Source organism: Pelodiscus sinensis, chromosome 5 (genome assembly GCF_049634645.1).
Source record: "Pelodiscus sinensis isolate JC-2024 chromosome 5, ASM4963464v1, whole genome shotgun sequence".
Taxonomy (NCBI): Eukaryota; Metazoa; Chordata; order Testudines; family Trionychidae; genus Pelodiscus; species Pelodiscus sinensis.
Genome location: NC_134715.1, coordinates 121,529,433 through 121,552,476, shown reverse-complemented (window position 1 = coordinate 121,552,476; position 23,044 = coordinate 121,529,433). Strand labels below are relative to the sequence as shown.

General features: G+C 43.2%; 1 protein-coding gene across 1 annotated transcript in view; it reads right to left on the bottom strand.

Moving 5' to 3' along the window:
• RNF212 (ring finger protein 212) overlaps window positions 1-23,044 on the bottom strand; it is a 54,134-nt gene that overhangs the window by 20,376 nt on the left and 10,714 nt on the right. Inside the window, exons 3-7 of the mRNA XM_025185865.2 lie at window positions 22,617-22,691; window positions 21,131-21,187; window positions 8,132-8,190; window positions 1,507-1,571; window positions 1,351-1,420 (exon numbers count right to left, since the gene is read on the bottom strand). Of these exons, the coding sequence (XP_025041650.1) occupies window positions 1,351-1,420; window positions 1,507-1,571; window positions 8,132-8,190; window positions 21,131-21,187; window positions 22,617-22,691 (326 nt within the window). The remainder of the gene's footprint in view (window positions 1-1,350; window positions 1,421-1,506; window positions 1,572-8,131; window positions 8,191-21,130; window positions 21,188-22,616; window positions 22,692-23,044) is intronic.

Sequence of the window (23,044 nt, the reverse complement as noted above, 5' to 3'; positions counted from 1 at the left end):
TAGATGAAATGTTGTTTTGAAATACAAATAACTTATTGTTTTAAATAGTATAAGTTACAGGTTATGAAATCTACGCAGCTGTCAAAACATAGAGGCTACATCTACATTGGCATCCCTTTCCGGAAAAGGGATGCTAACGAGACGAGATGGAATTGCAAATCCGCGGGGGATTTAAATATCCCCCGCGCCATTTGCATTTACATGGCTGCCGCTTTTTTCCGGCTTGGGGATAAGCCGGAGAAAAGCGCCAGTCTAGACGCGATTCTCCGGAAAATAAGCCCTTTTCCGGAGAATTTCTTATTCCTACTTTCAAATTCCTATTTGCAATTCCGACTCGTCTCATTAGCATCCCTTTTCCGGAAAGGGATGCCAATGTAGACGTAGCCAGAGAGTTATGGATGGGATTTTGAAAGGAAGCTAAAGGAATGAGGTACCAAATCTCTTTGAAATGTAATGGGATTTGGACATCTAACTCCTGTAAATACCTTTGAAAATCCCAATTAATGTGTATAAAGGAAAGGAAAATAGATTAGAAAATAGCATTAGAAATCAATATGACCAGTATTTTAAAAAGGGGTTAATAATTTGAGGTTCCCAATTTAAGAGACATTAAGGTGATCCTGATTTTCAGAAAGTGCAGATTTCCTGTGCTCTTCAAAGCAGGCCTCTTTAAATCACCTCAAATGGAGCTCCAAAAATCAAGTCTGTCAAAATCATTTCTGAAAATCTTGATCTACTTTTAAGAAATTAACATTCATTGTATTGTCATATACAACTTAAATATTAGAAATGCCAATACTAACATGACAACACTTGGATCAAATTATGCTCTGAATTAAAAACAGAATGGGATTTGCACAGAAGTCCATAAAGCATTTGGCCTTAAATTATTTTAGAAATTCAAATTAACATATATGTAGGAAGTATGGTCCCAATTCAGTACAATTTAAGTACCCCTCTTGCTTAAAAATGTGAACAGATCCACTGAAATCAGTGGAACTACTGACACGCTTAATGTTGGCCATATGCTTTAATACAGGGCAGAACTGAAGCTATATGAATAACAGAACATATTTAGTACTTAGCAGAATAAACTAATTGCACCATGAATTCTTTGATCACTGTATCATAATAAGCTATTGTTCTCATCAGCTCATTAGTCTCACTACTGAGGAGAGACCAGATACTAAAATTAGAAAATATATTAGAATTTGGGCTCGTAGTCAACAGGGTGTATAGTCTGGTAAAGTCATAGCACTAAGTAAACATAAGAGTCTTTGAACAAATACTAATTTTAAATCTCTCATTGTTCATGAGATTTTCAGTGGTAACTAAGGGATCTGTACCCACCTTTCTGAGGTTGATGGGCAGCTGGGATGAAGTGAGTATGGTGAATACCCATTCTGCTTTGCTGAAGGAACTAAAATAATTAAACAATGTTAGAGCTTTGTTATAATCAGTGATGCATATTTCATAGTTAATGTTTTAAATTAGTTCTTCTCTTACTAGAAATGGGATTTCTAACTGTAGCGGAAACAGTCAGATGAGTAGTTTGTTGGGGAGGCCTCGTGCTAAATGTAAAACGAAAGAAAAATAGACATAAATTAAATTAAAAAAGGTTTTAGTTATATAACTACTATCGATTGCTCTTTTAACATGATAAAATTGCTTATAAAAATACATATGATTAGCTATAAAGTATACTGTATGTGTATTATATTGTCCACGCCTCTTTGCATGACAACAGCAATTTTATGGTAACATCCAGAAAACTGTGGGTATGTCTACACTACCCCGCTAGTTCGAACTAGCGGGGTAATGTATGCATACCGCACTTGCTAATGAAGCCCGGGATTTGAATTTCCCGGGCTTCATTAGCATAAGCGGGGAGCCGTCATTTTTAAATCCCCGCTGCTTCGAACCCCGTGCAGCGCGGCTACACGGGGCTCGAACTAGGTAGTTCGGACTAGGTTCCTATTCCGAACTACCGTTACTCCTTGTGAAACGAGGTGTACCGGTAGTTCGGAATAGGCACCCTAGTCCGAACTACCTAGTTCGAGCCCCGTGTAGCCGCGCTGCACGGGGTTCGAAGCAGCGGGGATTTAAAAATGGCGGCTCCCCGCTTATGCTAATGAAGCCCGGGAAATTCAAATCCCGGGCTTCATTAGCAAGTGCGGTATGCATACATTACCCTCCTAATTTGAACTAGGAGGGTAGTGTAGACATACCCTGTCTTATTTAAAGGCCCAATATTAATGTACAAGTAATTGTGATGAACTCTGTACCCATAGGTTTGTGAATTTCTTTACCTTTCTAAAATAAAATTGTCAAGAAAACATAGTAACGTATGTGTGTTATTCACAATTATCATCTTGCAAATGGGATGCTGGAGGCTCTACTGTTTGTGATTCAGAACTTCTAATCTCCATTGGAATCCTCACTAAGCACAGAAGCTTTGTATAGAAAACCAAAAGTCACTTGAAAAACTTGTTAGGCTCATCAGACTTTTTGCAAACATTGCTAATTGGCAAGGTGTCGTTTTAAAAATTGATTTTAACAAAGTCTACAGCATATAAAAGGTATCATTCTGATACCACTTGCATTTGGGCATAGCAAAAAGCACTAGTTTTATGCAAATCCTTCCTAACAAACAAAACTTGAATTAACTAAGCCTAATTATTTGTGATATATGGCTTGATTTTAAAAAGAGACAGAAATTTTACAAGGGGTTGAAACACCTGGCCACCGGGCTCTCTGGCACATGTCAGAATTTCCATCATTCAGATACTAATATGTCAGAATCTGCTTGACCAATTCCCCTGAAATTAATGCAAAATATTGTAATATAGCCCCTTTTATAAGACCCCAATTTATATTTTTAAACACTCTCCACCATTTTTTTAAAAAAAGGTCAGAAATTCAAGTTTCCAACAGAAACATGATTTCCATTATTTGGAGAAGATATACATAAAAACAAACTCTGAGACCTGGTCTACACTACATAGTTAAGTCAATGTAAAGCAGCATACACTGATCTAAGTATCAAGTATCAGAGGGGTAGCCGTGTTAGTCTGAATCTGCAAAAGCGACGAGGAGTCCTGTGGCACCTTATAGACTAACTGAAGTGTAGGAGCATAAGCTTTCGTGGGCAAAGACCCACTTCGTCAGATGCATCTGACGAAGTGGGTCTTTGCCCACGAAAGCTTATGCTCCTACACTTCAGTTAGTCTATAAGGTGCCACAGGACTCCTCGTCGCTTTTGATCTAAGTATGTCAGCATCTACATTACAGCCTCATTGCAATGTCATTGCCTTACTGCACTGATATGATAACTCCAACTGCACAAGTAGAGCGTATGTCAGTGTAGTTAGGGTGACACAATGTCTGTATAGACATTATATTACTTACATCAGTTGTTTGCTCTCTTGTCAATATCAAGAAAGCCAGGAAGCTAGAGCTCAGCTGCTACCCTGGAGACTTGGGTAGCTGGACCTCCACCCCAGCTGAGAACCAGGACCTTTTAATTACCCTGGAAAGGGTTTGAGTTCAAGAGTATGTCTACACTAGGAAATTTTTTCAAAGTAACTAAATTCGACTTAGTAACTCTCAATTTTACAAAATCGAAATAGTGTGTCCCCACTACAGGGAAGCCTCAAAATTAATCTGAGGCAGGCTTCATACCTTGACTTACCGCTCCAGGAGACGCTGGGGAGTAATTAGTTCTAATTACTCTGGGGAGTAGTTATTTTGAATAATGGCACTGGAGCATCCACACTAATGCTATTTTGAAATAACTATTTTGAAATTAACGTTATTCCCTGAGGAAAACAGGAGTACATATTTTTAAATAAGTGACCTGTTATTTCAAAATAATGGTCTTGGTAGTGTGAACATTCCACTTATAAATTTGACCTAAGGGGAGTTAAAAATAACGCTGTAGTGTAAACCAGGTCTAAGTTACTTGTCTGAAGAGCTGAGCCATAGAAGCCCCCACTGAAAGATAGCTGGCCATCAGGAGGCACTACCATGAGTACTCGCCTTGCACCCATTAGGGGATGAGGACCACTTGTAACAACACAGGATGACACAAGGGGTTTGTGTGCTACAGATGGTGAGTACACCATCATACACTTACCCTGAACATGGGACTACAATTCTGCCCAATTATTACATGGACTAGGAAAAAAAGTGGGCAGGCTACTTACTTCTTCCCCCTTTATCTATATACATCCATGTAAATAATAGACCGGATCTAGGCCATAAAAACTGTCTGTCATTTCTAGATTGGAAGAATACATGCTTACATAAAATTCCACAAATCTGCCAGGTGCACATACACTGAGTTATTGTCTACACTGCTGAGTTCAAAGCGACACTGCTACTGCAGTACTATATTGTGGTAGTGTGGTCACAAGCACCAGCACTAGGAGAGACTTCTCTCAGTGTTGTAAATAAGCCACTTCCATGAGAAGAGTAGCTAACAGTGCTGGGACGCTATTTACACGGTCCTTTTACACAGTGGCGGTCCGTCAATACAGGCGACCTAGATGGTCATAATAACATAAGAACATAAGAACGGCCGTACTGGATCAGACCAAAGGTCCATCTAGCCCAGTATCCTGTCTACTGACAGTGGCCAGCACCAGGTGCCCCAGAGAGGGTGGACCGAAGACAATGATCAAGCAATTTGTCTCCTGCCATCCCTCTCCAGCCTCTGACAAACAGAGGCCCAGGACACCATTTTATCCCCTGGCTAATAGCCTTTTATGGACCTAACCTCCATGAATTTATCCAGCTTCTCTTTAAACTCTATTATAGTCCTAGCCTTCACAGCCTCCTCTGGCAAGGAGTTCCACAGGTTGACTACACACTGTGTGAAGAAGAACTTCCTTTTATTAGTTTTAAACCTGCTACCCATTAATTTCATTTGGTGTCCTCTAGTTCTTCTATTATGGGAACTAATAAATAACTTTTCTTTATCAGCCCTCTCCACACCACTCATGATTTTATAGACCTCTATCATATCCCCCCTCAGTCTCCTCTTTTCTAAACTGAAAAGTCCCAGTCTCTTTAGCCTCTCTTCATATGGGACCCGTTCCAAACCCCTAATCATTTTAGTTGCCCTTTTCTGAACCCTTTCCAAGGCCAAAATATCTTTTTTGAGGTGAGGAGACCACATCTGTACACAGTATTCAAGATGTGGGTGTACCATAGTGTTATACAGGGGCATTAAGATATTCTGGGTCTTATTTTCTATCCCTTTCCTATTAATTCCTAGCATCCTATTTGCCTTTTTGACCACCGCTGCACTCTGTGTGGAAGTTTTCAGAGAACTATCCACGATAACTCCAAGATCTCTTTCCTGATTTGTCGTAGCCAAATTAGCCCCCATCATACTGTACGTATAGTTGGGGTTATTTTTCCCGACGTGCATTACTTTACACTTATCCACATTAAACTTCATTTGCCATTTTGTTGCCCAATCACTCAGTTTGGTGAGATCTTCTTGGAGTCCCTCACAGTCTGCTTCTGTCTTGACTATCCTAAACAGTTTGGTATCATCTGCAAACTTTACTACCTCACTGCTTACCCCTTTCTCCAGATCATTTATGAATAAGTTGAAAAGGATTGGTCCCAGGACTGACCCTTGAGGTACACCACTAGTTACCCCTCTCCAATCTGAAAATTTACCATTTATTCCTACCCTTTGTTTCCTGTCTTTTAACAAGTTCTCAATCCAAGAAAGGACCTTCCCTCTTATCCCATGACCATGTAATTTACACAAGAGCCTTTGGTGAGGGACCTTGTCAAAGGCTTTCTGAAAATCCAAGTATACTATATCTACTGGATCCCCCTTGTCCGCATGTTTGTTAACCCCTTCAAAGAACTCTAAGGGTACGTCTACACTACAGCGCTAATTCGAACTAACTTAGTTCGAATTAGTTAATTCGAACTAAGCTAATTCGAACTAACGCGTCTAGAACTAAAAACTAGTTCGAATTAGCGTTTTGCTAATTCGAACTAGCAAGTCCACATTGAGTGGACCCTGAACAGGGCTTAAGGATGGCCGGAAGCAGTGCCGGCAGGGCATCAGAGGAGGACATAGAGCGTGGAGATGCTGTCTCAGGCTAGCCGAGGGCTGCACTTAAAGGGTCCTGACCCCCACCCCGGACAGACAGTTCTAAGGGGTGCCCCGCTTGCAAAGCAGTCCTGGCTTGGATTGGCCTGAGTACCCACACTGGGCACATCACACCACTCGGCCATCAGCCCGGCTGCACTTGCCGCAGGCTGCCATCTGGCAAGAGGGGGCAATCGGGGGGCTGCAGGAGAGCTTCCACCCCCAGAAGCCCGCAGAGCCAGCCCAGTCCTCCCCATCGGGGGCTCGTACCCCATTCCTCCCTCACCTCCTTCCACTTACCCTTCCCTAGCCCCCCTTCTTATTGATGTACAAAATAAAGATAACTTTTCTTCCAACATTGACTCTGTCTTTATTGAACAAAACTGGGGGAGACTGGGAAAAGGAGGTGGGAGAGGGGAAGAGAAAGGCTGGGAGAGGGGAGGGCAACTAACATGATCAGGGGTTGGGAACAGGTCCCAGATGAAGAGAGGCTACAGAGACTGGGACTGTTCAGCTTAGAAAAGAGGAGATGGAGCGGGGACAGGATAGAGGTCTCTAAAAGCAGGGGTTGGGTGGAGAGGGTGCATTCAGAAAAGTTCTTCATGAGTTCCCATAAAGAAGGACTAGAGGACACCAAAGGAAAGGAATGGGTAGCAGGCTTCAAACTAGTAAGAGAAAGTTGTTCTTCACAAAGCAAATAGTTAACCTGTGGAACTCCTTGATGCAGGAGGCTGTGAAGGCTACAACTAGAACAGAGTTTAAAGGGAAGTGAGATCAAGTCATGGAGGTTGGGTCCATGGAGTAGTCTTAGCCTCTTGCGGTCCCGGGCAAGCTCCCGGGAGCCGCCAGCCTGGTCCCGGGAAGAGGGGGTGGGCTGGGGGACATCGGGTGGGTGGCTCTGTGCCGTGTCAGGTGCAGGGTCTGCTGGCTGGGTGCTGGCAGGCTTGCACCTGGTACGGGCACCGTAGCCAGCCCGTACCCCTTTAAGGGCTCCGGGGCCGGGAGGGGGGCAATAGAGTTTCCCTGGTGTTGGCCAGAATGGCCACCAGGGAAACCTGGGGAGGGCTAGCCTCCCACTAGTTCGAATTAAGGGGCTACACACCCCTTAATTCGAACTAGTAAGTTCGAACTAGGCTTAATCCTAGTAAAATGAGGTTTTCCTAGTTCGAACTAAGCGCTCCGCTAGTTCGATTCAAATTCGAACTAGCGGAGCGCTAGTGTAGCGGCTATGAATGTTAGTTCGAACTAACGTCCGTTAGTTCGAACTAACATTGTAGTGTAGACATACCCTAATAGATTAGTAAGACAGGATTTCCCTTTACAGAAACCATGTTGACTTTTGTCCAACAAATTATGTTCTTCTACATGGTCACGTAAGGCACGAAGAAAAAAGATCATAGAGGGCTTTGGAGGCGGAGGCGCCAATCGCGCTGATTGCGCATTTCGCCTACGGCGCCAGTTACCGGCAGCTCATCTAGGGCCACTCCTGCCTTTACAGTGCTGTAACTTTTTGCACTCAAGGGAGGGTGTTTTTTCACACCCTTGAGCGAGAAAGTTACTGCACAATTAAGTGCTATGGTTGCCTACCGACCAAGGCTTAATTCATAGTCTTAATACTTTCCACAGTGTTGTAAAATGTTTGTCTCCTAGTTCAGTAAGTAATTTTCAAATGTACATCCATTCACATCTGAGTCATTTCCTGGCACAAAATATTCACTGCAAAAATATTAACCTCTTAGAATAATTACTGATTTGAAAGATAAAATAAGAAGCTTTTCCCTGTCATGTTATGTTTATGTTTCTGTGGAGAGGGGTAGGATGACAGAAAACATAATTTATTCATTCATTTCTAGAAATCTAAATATATTATTCTACTCACAGAAGTATGCATAATAGAAAAGAGGCATAATCTTGATTTTTTTGTATTTTATTTTATATAACTTCTTATTAAACCTGCACTATTCCAAATGCAAAGAATACTCACATTTACTTTTGCTATGCTAAGCTTCTTACCATTGAATTGGATGTGTCTGTTGTGTTGCCTTCTTAAGAGAGTCTTCCAATTTTGCAATCTATATGACATAATCAAAGACTTATAGAAATTCTGTTTGTGTGAGATACGGTAGTATTATCAAACACATACTTTTACAAAGAGTTCACTGATTGCATCACATTTATTCTTAGATATTGTTTTCATACCTATACATAGAGTCAACACAGAAGTGGGTATAAAGATCATAGCCAATTTTATTTCTCAGGATCTACATATACATGTTTTTTGGCAGTCATAAACTTCAATTTTGATTCTGCAATGCACTGACATGTTACAAAGCTATGGTAAAATGATATTGAGAAAAGAATTTAAAGGAAGTTTGCTTCTTTCTTCTCATGCTTGTCCCAGATATAAAAAATTAGAGTGAATAAGAATGAAAGTAAATGAAAACACTCAATATAAAATGTTTCCACAAATTTCTTTTCTAAGATCTGAAATGCAGTTAGCTTTCTAGAGTCTAGGGTTACAAGTTGATAAATGTTTGGTTGCATGCATGTGTTCCCTTTGTATGCCCCTCACTCTACACAGATAGCTGACACAGCAAACCTCAAGTGAACCACCCAATGACCACAAGACCCGCAAGGATTATTGTTGACGAAGCACGCTACTCATATCACACAATCTTTACAAGACCACTAATCCATGGACATATGTAAGATATTTCCTCTGAGATACATTTTTATACCCCAATAACAACAAGTTCATACAGCGCCTATCGCATAATTACTGTCCCTTGACATGACTAATTATCACCCATCATCTTGTACATGTTGGTTCGATCAAAACATCTCTATTATTTATTATCATTCTGACCTTATCTTTTAGGAGGGATCAGTACATTCCTGAAGCAAAATGCAGGACAATGTAGCACTTTAAAGACTAACAAGATGGTTTATTAGATGATGAGCTTTCGTGGGCCAGACCCACTTCCTCAGATCAAATAATGGAAGTGGGTCTGGCCCACGAAAGCTCATCATCTAATAAACCATCTTGTTAGTCTTTAAAGTGCTACATTGTCCTGCATTTTGCTTCAGCTACCCCAGACTAACACGGCTACATCTCTACCACTACAGTACATTCCTGTTATCCTTGGGGAATATTTTTGTACCATCCTTGATATCAGGACATGTTTACATGAATACTCTATGACTAGCATTTAGGAATGTGTGTTTCTGCAATGTCAGTCCTGTTCTTGCCTGATTCTGTGAGCAGGTCCTGCCTCATTCCAAGCCCTCATCCTACTACAGAATCTTTTTCTTTTTACTTTGACTTGATTTTAAAAGAAATTTCAAGGGATACAATACATTGTATTGAATACACAAAGTACATTAAAATGAGATTATTAAAATTTGCAAATTCAAGCATTCTAAAGGTTACAGCCCTGCTAATGAATTGTGTGCATGTCAACATGACATTTTTACAGTTTGCTTTTCTAGATACTGTATCTGGGAAATCAAACATTCAAAAAAAATATGATAAAAGAACATTATTAAGGCAAAGGGGGCCTATAGAAAAATAGTGTGTAATTGGGTTAGGAATGTGAGGCTAGTAAGACAGAGACAAAAGAAAAATGGATGTGAGCAATTTTATTGGTAGAAAAAGAATGTTGAGTGTATGCAGCATTACTTAATAATTAAATATTATAATATTACACAGCACTACTTTATAATTAAATATTATAATGCAGTTTAAGCCTTGCACCACAACTGTCCTTGTTATTTTTTTCAATTTCTACTTTTTAACAATTTTAAATCTATGAAACTATTTTTAAAAGTAATTTTAAATGCCAACTTGCATCTATCTGTTATTCATCCTTAAATCATACAGATTATTTTTTAAATTATACAGCCAGAATGAGTAACGACTTGTGACTAAGCTGTCTTTTATTTGCAATGGTTGTCTCTGGCAGTTCTGGAATAGGTGTATCATCTGGTTTTGCAGTCGCAGTTTGTAGAGTTTGCTCATTTGTGTGTTGAAGCTACAGAACCAACTGAAGATGTCAACAGTTTTTATTGAACTCCTCACTCTCTGTATCAGTAGTGTATGATCTGGACATTGTCTTTTAGTCTATACAACAGCTGGAGTTCTCCATTCTTTTCCTCTATCCAATTTGACACTATAATGGGGTACACACACACCACACTATTCATGAAGGAGACAATAAGAACAATAATGGGCCCAGGAAGCCCTGTTCCTTTAGGTCTGCTGAGCATACTCTGGCCGGTTAAAGAAGAGCCGGTTAAAAGGAACTCAGACACCTTGGGAGACGTGGAAGGGATAGAGGGAAAATAAGCTTTGCTCCTGAAATCCAGATGGAAGATTGAGTTTGAGACAGGACTACAGCACTGGGAAGGCCCTCTGACAGTGCCTTTTCCAAGAATTGTTTTGAACTTTAGTAAGTTATTGATTGTTTGGACTGTACAGAGCCACTTCCCAAACTGAAGGAAAGTACAAATAGGAAGTGACTCAAGGCAGCCAACTAAGAGTTTCTCCCTAACACTGCTGGTATTGCTTCCCAGTAGGGCCCTGTCTGGGATCCAGTAGAAAGAGAGGACCCTCTCACACATACAGAATGGGAAGCGACTGTCTAGGGAGAAGTACTGCAGAAACGGATCTAGGGGTCATAGTGGACCACAAGCTAAATATGAGTCGACAGTGTGACACTGTTGCAAAAAAAGCAAACATGATTCTGGTATGCATTAACAGGTGTGTTATGAGCAAGACACGAAAAGTCATTCTTCTGCTCTACTCTGCACTGATTAGGCCTCAGTTCTGGGCACCACATTTCAAGAAAAATGTGGAGAAATTGGAGAAGATCCAGAGAAGAGCAGCAACAATGATTAAAGGTCTAGAGAACATGACCTATGAAGGAAGACTGAAAGAATTGGGCTTGTTTAATTTGGAAAGGAGAAGACTGAGACGGGACATGATAGTGATTTTCAGGAATTTAAAAGGGTGTCACAAGGAGGAGGGAGAAAAATTGTTCTCCTTAGCCTCTGAGGATAGGACAAGAAGCAATAGGCTTAAACTGCCGCAAGAGAGGTTTAGTTTGGACATTAGGAAAAATGTCCTAACTGTCAGGGTGGTGAAACACTGGAATAAGTTTCCTAGGGAGAATGTGGAATCTCCATATCTGGAGATATTTAAAAGCAGGTTAGATAGACATCTGTCAGGGATGATCTAGACAGTACTAGGTCCTGCCACGAGGGCAGGGAACTAGACTCGATGACTTCTCGAGGTCCCTTCCAGTTCTAGCATTCTATGATTTTATGACCCAGTCTCTCCCTATCATGCCCAGTTGAGAACAAGGCCCTAAAGTGGACCAAGATTGTGGTGCCTCCAGCTTAAGGGTAGGGACCAGACATCCCTGCCCCTTGTGGATTTCACTATAGACAAACATCGTCACTACATTCGAGATCAGGCAATTTTCTGAGACACAAGTTATAAATGTGTTCATAAGCTCTTTTTATCTTTTGATCTAATTTGGCTACTGTCTCAGCCTTACCATATCAGTGCTAGATTGTTTTCTAAGGTTGGAATAATAGTCCAGGAGTTGGATGGGCTATTGCAGGTAGCTACTAATAGTATTGACCTGCAGCTTAGAAAAGCCAGAAATGGATCTTCCTGCTTCAGTATTTTCTTGGTTTTCTGCCCAGTCATCCAAATTTCTCCATGGGCATGTCTACATAGCTGCATTATTTCGAAATAACTACGCGAGCATGTACGCAGCAAGCCCATTATGTTGCAATAATTTCAAAATAACAGGCAGCTTATTTTGTCATCTGTAACCCTCATTCTACAAGGAATAATGACTATTCTGAAATAGCAATTTTGGAACAGGGTGTGGGTAGACAGGGCAGCTGGAGTTACTTTGAAATAATTGGCCTACAGCCCTTCCCACAGGTGCCCTGCTGCCCCTGGGTATGTCTACACTACCCCGCTAGTTCAAACTAGTGGGGTAATGTAGGCATACCGCACTTGCAAATGAAGCCCGGGATTTGAATTTCCCGGGCTTCATTTGCATAAGCGGGGAGCTGCCATTTTTAAAACCCCGCTGGTTCGAACCCCGTGCAGCGCGGCTACACGGGGCACGAACTAGGTAGTTCGAACTAGGCTTCCTAGTTCGAACTACCGTTACTCCTCATGAAATCTATCCGCGCTGCACGGGGTTCGAACCAGCGGGGTTTTAAAAATGGCAGCTCCCCGCTTATGCAAATGAAGCCCGGGAAATTCAAATCCCGGGCTTCATTTGCAAGTGCGGTATGCCTACATTACCCTCCTAGTTCGAACTAGGAGGGTAGTGTAGACATACCCCCTCTGTTCACACTCAGAAAAACTCTATAGTACCCCTTCCCCTGTAGGCCTTAAAGGCTCAGCCTCAGGGGAAAGGGCTTGTGGCACATGGCAGTCTCGGAGGGTATGTCTACACTACCATCCTAGTTCGAACTAGGGTGGTTAATGTAGGCAACCAGAGTTGCAAATGAAGCCTGGGATTTGAATTTCCCGGGCTTCATTTGCATATTGCCAGGCGCTGCCATTTTTAAATGTCCGCTAGTTCGGACTCCGTGCCCGCGGCTACACGCGGCACGAACTAGGTAGTTCGGATTAGGCTTCCTATTCTGAACTACCGGTACACCTCGTTCCACGAGGAGTAACGGTAGTTCGGAATAGGAAGCCTAATCCGAACTACCTAGTTCATGCTGCGTGTAGCCGCGGGCACGGAGTCCGAACTAGCGGACATTTAAAAATGGCGGCGCCCGGCAATATGCAAATGAAGCCCAGGAAATTCAAATCCCAGGCTTCATTTGCAACTCTGGTTGCCTACATTAACCACCCTAGTTCGAACTAGGGTGGAAGTGTAGACGTACCCTGACAGCCCAGAGCCACAGAACAGGGTGGGGTTGCGACTTCTTTGGAGGATAGGGACATAATTCAAAATGACCTTAGCAAGTTAGAGAAATGGTCAAAGGTAAACAGGATGAGGTTTAATAAAGAGAAATGCAAAGTGCTCCACTTAGGAGGGAACAATCAGTTCCATACATACAAGATGGGAAGCGACTGTCTAGGAAGGAGCATGGCAGAAAGGGATCTAGGGGTCATAGTGGACCACAAGTTGAATATGAGTCAACAGTGTGATGCTGTTGCAAAAAAAGCAAATATGATTCTAGGTTGTATCAACAGGTGTGTTGTAAGCAAAACTCGTGAAGTCATTCTGCCGCTCTACTCTGCACTAGTTAGGCCTCAGCTGGAGTACTGTGTCCAGTTCTGGGCGCCACATTTCAAGAAAGATGTGGAGAAATTGGAAAGGGTACAGAGAAGAGCGACAAGAATGATTAAAGGTCTAGAGAACATGACCTATGAAGCCAGGCTTCATGAACTGGGCTTGTTTAGTTTGGAAAAAAGAAGATTAAGGGGGGACATGATAGCGGTTTTCAAATATCTAAAAGGGTGTCACAAGGAGGAAGGAGAAAATTTGTTCCTCTTGGTTTCTGAGGACAGGACAAGGAATAATGGGCTTAAAGTGCAGCAGGGAAGGTTAAGATTGGACATTAGGAAAAAATTCCTAACTGTCAGGGTGGTCAAATATTGGAATAAATTGCCAAGGGAGGTGGTGGAATCTCCCTCTCTGGAGATATTTAAGAACAGGTTAGATAGACATCTGTCAGGGATGGTGTAGGTGGAGCTTGGTCCTGCCTTGAGGGCGGGGGGCTGGACTCGATGACCTCTTGAGGTCCCTTCCAGTCCTATTATTCTATGATTCTATGATTCTATGAACAGCAGCCTGCACAGCTGAGCCTGCTGACATGAGTCACCTCCGTGCTCCATGGACACGAAGAGACATGAGATTTCCTGATCTGGTATGGAGATCCTGGACCTCATTGAGATTTGAGGCAAGGAGGCAAACCTCCAGGATCTCCACACCAGACGCAGGAATGCCAATGTCTATGGCCAGATGGCCGAAAGCCTGGGCACCAAGGACCATATCTGCACCCAGGAGCAGATGCGGATAAAGGTTAAGGAACTCAGGTAGGCCTATGTGAAAGGCCAGGGAGCACAGCCCTTATTTATAAGGACCTCCACCACATCCTAGGGGACAGGTCAGTCCCTCTCCCCCACCCCGGTAGTGAACTCAGGGCTGGCCATTGGCCTTCTCGGGGGGCAGAGATGAAGAGGAGGAGGACAGGGAGCCAGATGAGGCCAGCACTAGCTCCTGCCTGCCAGAACATCATGCTCACCCTGGAGCCAGAACCTCCCCTTCCAGGATGTCTCCTCGGCATCATCTGAAGCCGGGGAAGGCCCCTCAGGTGAGTGTCGTTAGTTTCAATAGACACACATGGGTGGAGGTGGTGGGCAGTGAGGGGCTGCTGCATGCTCTCCTCTCAGCCTTTTCAGGCTGGGGATTGCACAGCAGCTGTACACATGGGTTCACAGGAGGCAGCAACAGAGGACCCTTGTGCTCTTGCTCAGAGGGTGTCTACAGCAGTGGTCTCCAACCTTTTTAAGCATGAGATCACTTCTTTAATTTAAGTGCAATCCAAGATCTTCCTCAAACCCAAATACCTTTGCCCCGCCCCCTTCATGACCCTTCTCCGAGACCCCTCCCTTGCTCACTCCATTCTCCCTCCCTCCCCATCCTCCCTTCCTTTCACCAGGCAGGGGCAGTGAGTTGAGGTGCTGACTCTGGTCTTGGATTAAGGGATTTGGAGTGTGAGGGGCTCTGATCTGACCTTGGGGCAGACAGTTGGGATGTAGGAGGGGGTTCTAGGTGCAGGCAGTGGTGGGAGGGCCAGCTGAAGTGCCAGCACTTGGTAGCCTTTTGGCCAAACCAGTCAAGATCACCTGTCAGAGGCTCCAAGATCTACCAGTAGTTCCCAATCTACTGGTTGGTGACCACTGGTCTAGAGAGACCTGCCTTACTCCTAACACCAAGGTGGGACAGAGTGGGACAAGTGGGACACTCTCCCACCACAAACCACCACTAGAAGGAGGCTGGGGACATAGAAACCAAAACACACAGCAGTGCCACACATGGGCATGCCTGCGCTCTCAGGGCAGCATCGGCTCCAGGGGACAGCATGGTGAGTCTGAGAGTCTGCCGCTCACACACACCTTCCCCCAGCACTCTGACCACCCCCCCCTCCAGTGGGCAGGGATACAAGTCCTCTCTCTGTGGGATGCTGTCACTGCCAGACCTGACATGACATGTGCATAGCACAGAGAGAAGTCCACCCACAGGATTCCTGTCTTCCCATACCTGCTAGTCCCTGAGACATAAGGGTAGTGAGGCTCCCCCCTGGAAATCTGTGCCCCTGTAGGAAAGGGTCCATTGTCTAGGCCAAGATGGCCTTGCTTCAAATACATTGCCTTCACCTGACCAGAGACCTTTTGGTGTCGGCTCAGAGATGAGGGCTAGACTTCAGGCACAGTGTCTCCAGAGATGACTGACCTTCTCTTTGTTTTACACAGATGGACCAGCTATGAGAGGGGGAGTGGTTGACACCTTCCGTGCCAGCCTCCCGACACCATGTGACCCACTGGCACCGGAGACCACAGGAGAAACTGCAGAGAGAGAATATTGCCACCCTGCGAGCTCTGCAGTGCTCCATGGACCAGCAGGATTGGAGGAGGACCTTCATCTGTGCTGAGAGACCTGGTGGGAGCTGCTGGACCAGAGCTGGACCATCTGTGCAGCTCACCAAGCAGTCCTCACCAATATGGTGCCTGCTCCCATGCTAGCTCCTGTCCCAGCTCTTGCTCGTCCTGCTTCTCCCTCCAGTCCCCACCCCATGGCAGCCGAGGGCCCCACACATGAAGCACTGGGATCATCAGAGCCAGGCACCACTCCCAGCCTCAGCACTGAGCCTTTCCTCCTGCTCTGCTCCCACTTCCAATGTTCTCATTCCCCCTTCACCTCCTTCCAACATTCTCATCCCTCCTCCTCCCCCTTCCAACTCCCTCCTCCAAAGTTCTTTCCCCAGTCCCATTTATCCCAATTAAAAACAAAGAGTTTATTTTTTGTAAATAAATGGTGTAATTTATTGTCTTTGCAGGGGAAGGGAAGGGAGGAAGAGAGGGATGTGGGAGGATAGGCAAAGAGGAGCAATGCACAGATAGATTGTGGGCAGGCCCAGGGGAGAGTGTCACTGGGGTCCTTGTGTGAAACTCTCCCTCTCAGGGGCCTCACAGATGTGCACAGCCCCGATGGGACTGCTGGATGGCAGCCATGTACAGCTGCTCTAAGGCCCTGCCAATCCAATCAGCCTCTGGCCCCCTACTTTCACAAATATTGTGAAGGACACAAAAAGCCTCCACCACTTGGGGGATATTCTGCTTCCCGACATCCAGGTGGTTGAGGAGGCAATGGAACTTCTCTTTGAGATGCCCAAAGGCACCTTCCAACACAATGCAGGCCCTTCTGAGCCTGGCATGGTAGCGTCCCTTGCTTTGGTCCAGGTGTCTAGTGTAGGGCTTCATTAGACAGAGGAGCAGAGGGTATGCTGCACCCCCCCCCCCCCATATAGACCCACTATATGTCCATGTCCCCAACCCTGATGGTCAGGGAAAAAAGGTGTATACCTTCTGGAAGAGGCTGGAATTGCAAAAGAGACATGTGCCATGTACCTTCCCCAACCACCCTATGTAGTTGTCCGTGAACTGGCTGTGATGGTTCACGACAGCCATCGAAAAGTACCCCATCTGGTTAATGTACTCAGATGCTTGGTGGTTGAGGGCCTGAATGGGGATGTGGGTGCCATCACTAGCCCACACAGTTGGGGAAGCCCATGGCGGCAAAGCCGGTGATGATGGGGTCCCCGTGGCCCAAGCTGATCCTGCACAGCAAGATGGTGTGGATGGTCTGCACCACCTGTAGAAGGAGATAAACAAATAAACAAACAGATAATCACAGAAGTGCAGGGCCCTCGAGAGGTCCCTGAGACGAATCCACTTCCACATACCAGGAGCAACCTCCTACTTACCTCATCCTCTGTCAGAGCTTTGTGAAGGCGGGACTGAAAAACGCTTGGGGAGGGGACTTCCACCACCACCATCATCCCTTCCCTAGGGAACCCCACTCCAGCAGTTCTCCTCACTCCTGGGACAATAGCTGGAGAGCACGATACCTGCATGAACATGGCCTCAACAGTCGATCTCCCCTCACTGAACTGATTCCCAATGGATTGGTAGCTGTCTGGCATGGTGAGCTTCCAGATGGCAATGGCAACCTGCTTCTGGAGAAGATGATGGTCACATGTGGGTGTCCTGTCACATGAGGGCAGGGACAAGCCATTCACACAGCTCCGGAAAGGTGTCCTTCCGCATGCAGAAATTCTGGAGCCACTGCTGGTCTTCTCACCGCTGACCCACAGATTGATCCAGTCCCACCAATCGGAACTGGTGTCCAGATGCCAGAAGTGATGGTGAACGGTGTGCAGGGGAGGGCGGGTGGGATCGTACTGCATGAGCAATGTCTGCAGATGGATGAGGAAGTTCCCTTCAGTCAGCTGGGGATTGTGTTCCTGCAGGGCCTAAAAGGCAGACCACAGGAGGTGCAGCACAATTTGTAAGAGCCGTCAACTGCTTGGAGACAGCTCCGGCTCCATGGCTAGAGATCTGCAGTGTCCGCAAGGGCAACTACAGCAGGCAAAGGAAAGGCTTTACTGTCCCTCCATGAGGTAGGCAAAGGTAAAGAACCTTAGATTCAGGGGGTTCCTTTTAAGCTTGAGCCTCAGATAAATAGCCTCAGGCAGCAACCCCAGGAAGTAACTGCTGTCCTGATGCCCTGCCTGAAGTGCTTCGGGGTGGCCTTAAATGTGATTCAGTGTCCAGTGACTGTGGACACAGTATTTTGAAATACCTCAGCACTATTTCAATGGGCATTTTCTGTGTAGATGCGCTATTTTGACATAAACTATTTTGGAGTATTTCTTCCAGATTAATTTATTCCGAAATAAGCATGCAGTATAGACATACCCCAAGTGCTTGCAGGTAATATGGAATGCTACTGATGGTTCAAAATAACATTTAGTTTGTAATGGCATAAATTCAGCTGTGGTGATTGTGGTCCATTGTCCATCATTAGTTGTTTTGAAATTACAGAATAGGGGAATATGCTCTTTAATTTCTTCATGCAATATGTGATAGCGTTATCTTGCATATATATTATTTTAATATATCTAGAAAACTAATCCACTACATTTGGGTAATGGATGTCCTCTGTTTTCCCAATAATCTTCTGTGAGCCTCTTCTAGGGTGACTAGTAGAACAGTTATTATTAGAGATTCTTTGCAGACCTAACAGACCAATGCAAGACAATGATTTCATGAAGATACTTTAGTCTTCATGTCTTTGCAGATTCTGCCTGCCTGGAGGGCTGGGGAAGGGAGGAGATATAACTGTCTTCCTGCTGTCAGAAAGCCCAGCTTGTCATACAAGCCTGTTATAGAAGATTCCCTAGATTCACCACTTGTTTTTGGCACACTCCTAGAAACATACTTGCTCATAAACCACATTAACAGCAAAGTATACATTTATTCTCTAATTTAGCCAGCACTACAGCATAATTATAATTGTGGCTCTCCTCTCCAAAGGCAAGTTATTTAAAAGGTGTGTTAGGTTTCCTTGCTTGGGGCATAGATTAGAACTCTAACCTGCCTCTTCCCATTCTCCTTGTGGAGTTTAGCAAAATCATGCAAACTATTCCTTCTGATGGTCCATCAAAGATAAAAATTCCATGCATAAGGAATGTTGAGGAAATTTTGCAGTTCTGTTGACACCAAGTCAGCTTAGCCACACAGAGACAGAGCAAAATGGATGCTAGCAACAATAATTTAACTGTAAAATAAAATAAAATAATAATATAGACTATCTCCAGACTCTAGCATTTAGTGAAAATGTGTTACAGATCTCTTCAAACAGCACCACTTACTGACTGAGTGTTATCATGTAGTTTAAGCTTTCCATCACAATCATATCATGTTGCTGTTCTGATAGTAAGGCAGTATAAAAGGTACGCCAGGCTAGAGAGTTAGAGGACACAGAAGTTCAGCAGTCCAGACTGTACCCTGGGGAATGTCACATTCCATATGACCAGCACACAGGGAGACGAGACATACATGATGCTTGTGGGTTTCATAGGCTTTTCTTTCTCCTTGCCCTGCCAGTCTTAGTCTCTCCCCTCCCCCCCCCAGGCTTGCTGTCTGACTGCCAATGTCTCTCATTCTTGTCCACTTTCAATACTCAGTCACTGTCTCCTTTGCCAGCCCACTAGTTTCCTCACTCCCACTTTATCTCCTTTCTCCCTGTATCCTTAGTCAGCTAGCCCCAGTTGCTCATATTCTGATCTGCCTCTTCCCTCATGCTAACTGGCCTCTCCCTCCTTAGGCTGTCTCCCTAAACCCTCTCTATGGCCCCTTGTCCCAGTTGTTTTGCCCAGCCAGTTCCACTTCTTATCCCACACTCAAGCTCCTTTTCAGATTCATCTCTCTTTGCCCATTACTTGTTCCTAGTACTATTTTCTTATCCACCTAGTCTGTCTTCCCCCAACCTCTTCATCCAATTGCACTGTTCTCGCTAAGCCAACTGACTCACATTTCCCTCACTTCTCTCACCAACTCCCAGTCCCAATCTCTTTGACCAACTAGTCCAAGAGTGTCTTCCCATATCAAGCTCCCAGATTCCTTTCCTAGCCAGTCCTAGTCTTTCCCACTTCAATTCCCAAGCACAGTTTCTCTGTCCCAGTCTCCTTGTCCCAGTCAACTCCTTTTCCTGTCCTCTATTCCAGCTTTTGTCTCTACATTCAAATGAAATAGCTTCCTTCCTCCTTGAGTATCAGCAAATGAATCACTGAGAACACATAGGCACAGTATCCCTGCTTCTGGTGCCTGACACTGCTGTGGCCCAAAGTGGATGGAAGTAGCAGTTATAGGAAAGGAAATAGCCCTAAACTCTGTCACTCTGGCTATGTCTACACTGAATACTTATTTTGATATCAGCTATTCTGGAATAGCACATCTACACTGCAGGGAAGCCTCAAAATTAGTCCAAGGCAGGCTTCTCTAATGTAGACATGCTATCTCGATTTAGAGCCCCAGGAGGCACTGGAGAGGAATAACTTAGAATGGCCTTGGTGAGGGGCTATTTTAAAATAGCAACAGTGGGGCGTCTTATTTCAGAATAGGCATTATTCCTCATAGAATGAGATTTACAGATTTCGGAATAAGGTATCTGTTATTTTGAAATTATTTTGAAATCGTTAACTGGCAGATTACTACATCTCTGCTACCATTTGGAATTACAGACTGTGAGTCACCTGTCCATATATTATAAATGCTTTGACCTCTCAATAACTCTAATTTCCTTTTCTTAGTTATGGCTACCAGCACTGTCTTTGGTATAAAATCTAGGGTACCAACTAAACTGGGGACCCTCTTGGTTCAAATCAGCTGTTGATTGAAATAACACGTGGGCGAGATTATGCTAATGAAGCGTGGGATATTTAAATCCCCGCTTCATTAGCAATTTCGGTTGGCTACATTTGTATCCCTAGCTCAAACTAGGGAGCAAGTATAGATGTACCCAGAGTGATTTGAATTTATCTTGATTTGATTTTGACTTGATTTTGGAGTAAGTAAACATTTCAGCACAATGTCTGGTTTCTCTGTGTGGCAAGATGGACTGGAAAGTGTAAGGGAACTGTCTATGACACCAGTTCATATTTGTTACTGGCCTGGTGAAACTAATTACAGACTATACCACCAGTCTGAAGTGTCTGCCCTATTTTCTGACAGTCTGCCCTGAGGTTTCACAGTTGTGAGCCCCTCCGAACAGCATGACAGGTGCTAACAGCTGCCCCTTAGTAAGTCGGAAAGTACAAGCAAAAGTTATTTTCTAAATATAAACCAAAGTAATAAGACATGCAAAACAACCCTCGTTCCCACACAAAGTGAAGCTTACTTACCTTTCCTCTGTAGTATGCTAATAAACGTCTTCTGTGTTTTTCTTGAAATTCTGAAATCTAAAAATAAAACAAACAGTAGTAGCTACCTTGAATTAATCATACTGATAAGTCGATCACTTCAGCTATAGAACATTTATTCAACTTGAAGAAAAAATAATATTGTTTTGTGGGTAAAGTGTCAGGCATATGAAAAAACAAAGGATTGAATGCCTGATCAAATGTTACTGATGAAGAGGCTATGAGTATAAAATAGAGGAAGAGAAAGAACACCACATATGTCCAGATTCTAGGCTCAGTACCCATGTCATGTGTGATGTCCCAATTAAAGTAACAATAATCATTCAACACTTTACACTGTATTGGCTCTCCATGCATGCATTTATTTGACCATGAAACTTGGATTTTGTCACATAAAACTGTTAATTTTCTGGGAAATTAAGAAGGCTAAAATTTTATTGGAAACTAGTCTACAGGCCTCTAAATAACTATTTTTGATTCTGACCATAGACTTGAAAATTCTTAAATGAATTCTGAATTATGCATATTGAAACATTTTCTACTGCCTATTTATCTAGGGTGTGTCTATGCTGCAGGTCTTAACTTGATATAAACTATGCAAATTGAGCTACGTCAATTGCTCATTTTATTTCAAAATAGCTTATTTTGAAATAGGGAGCATCTACACAGCACTTATTTTGAAAAAGTGCACTCTTCCTCTGACTTCCCTTATTCCTCATACAATGAGGTTTACAGAAGTCAGAGTAAGAAGTCTTCCAGCTTGACAGAATTTTGACATTATTTTGAAATAACTGCCTGCTGTGTAGACACGGACTAAGTTATTCTGAAATAACAGTAGTTATTTTGAAATAATGTTGCTGTGTAGACATTCCCTTTGACAACATCCAAATACTCACCAGAGTTTCTACATCATATTCTCCCCGCTCTTGAAACATTTTGTGGTTTTCATTTTTTTGCAATAACATGCTGCCAACAGTTATTTAAATGTACCTGTTTAATTTCTGGTACATCTAATACTTGATACTTTTTTGCTTTGCAAACAGTTATGAATCATTAAAGTAATAAGAAATAGTGATAATTAGTATGAGATTACACAAACAGTAATCCTGATACTTTCTTACACACCTTGGAACAGTGAACCGAGGAAAGAAAAAGTCAAAGTTGAACTATTCATACAATTTTGCCTTATACATTGAAGTCAGTAGAAGCTGCTAACCTCTTAGTATTTTGAAAATCATACTACACAAATCAACCAATTACAACCAGCTAAACAAACAAAAATCTTTCAAAGAGAAAAGAAATGAGGAAAACTGGAACTGCTAGACCTGAGCTATACTGACACAGGGGGGAGGGGAAACTGTTGACAATGAACTTAAGTCAGTTTCTAAAAAAAGAAGAAAAAGGTAAAGGAATCTAGATTCTGACTGATAGCAATCAAATCTTTCAAGTCAAGTTTCGTAGGACTTACCAGTGTAATTTCTTTTGAATACTTTTTGCATAATATATCTATTCCCATAAACAGTGACTGAATTTCAGGATTTGTCTGCAGAGAAAGAATTACTAAATGTTATCAAAATTAATATCTATATGCTATTATTGTAATTTTCAAAATAATCACAGAATTATTGTCTCAAAAGAATGTAGTGGACATCATATTTTGGGTAAATTTTTCAAAGTATCATTATGCTAAAGGAATTTAGGTTCCATTTTCAAAAGTGATTTATGTATTAAGGAGCCTAAATTTCAATGACTTTAAAAAATTTACCCTTAGTACTTACAAAAGCTGTTAAAAATATAGCATTTCATTAAATATTCCATAAACTGACTCACTGAATAATTTACATTTAAATAATAAATACTAATGCATTGTAGGGTGGTATCCAGTAATGCGATATC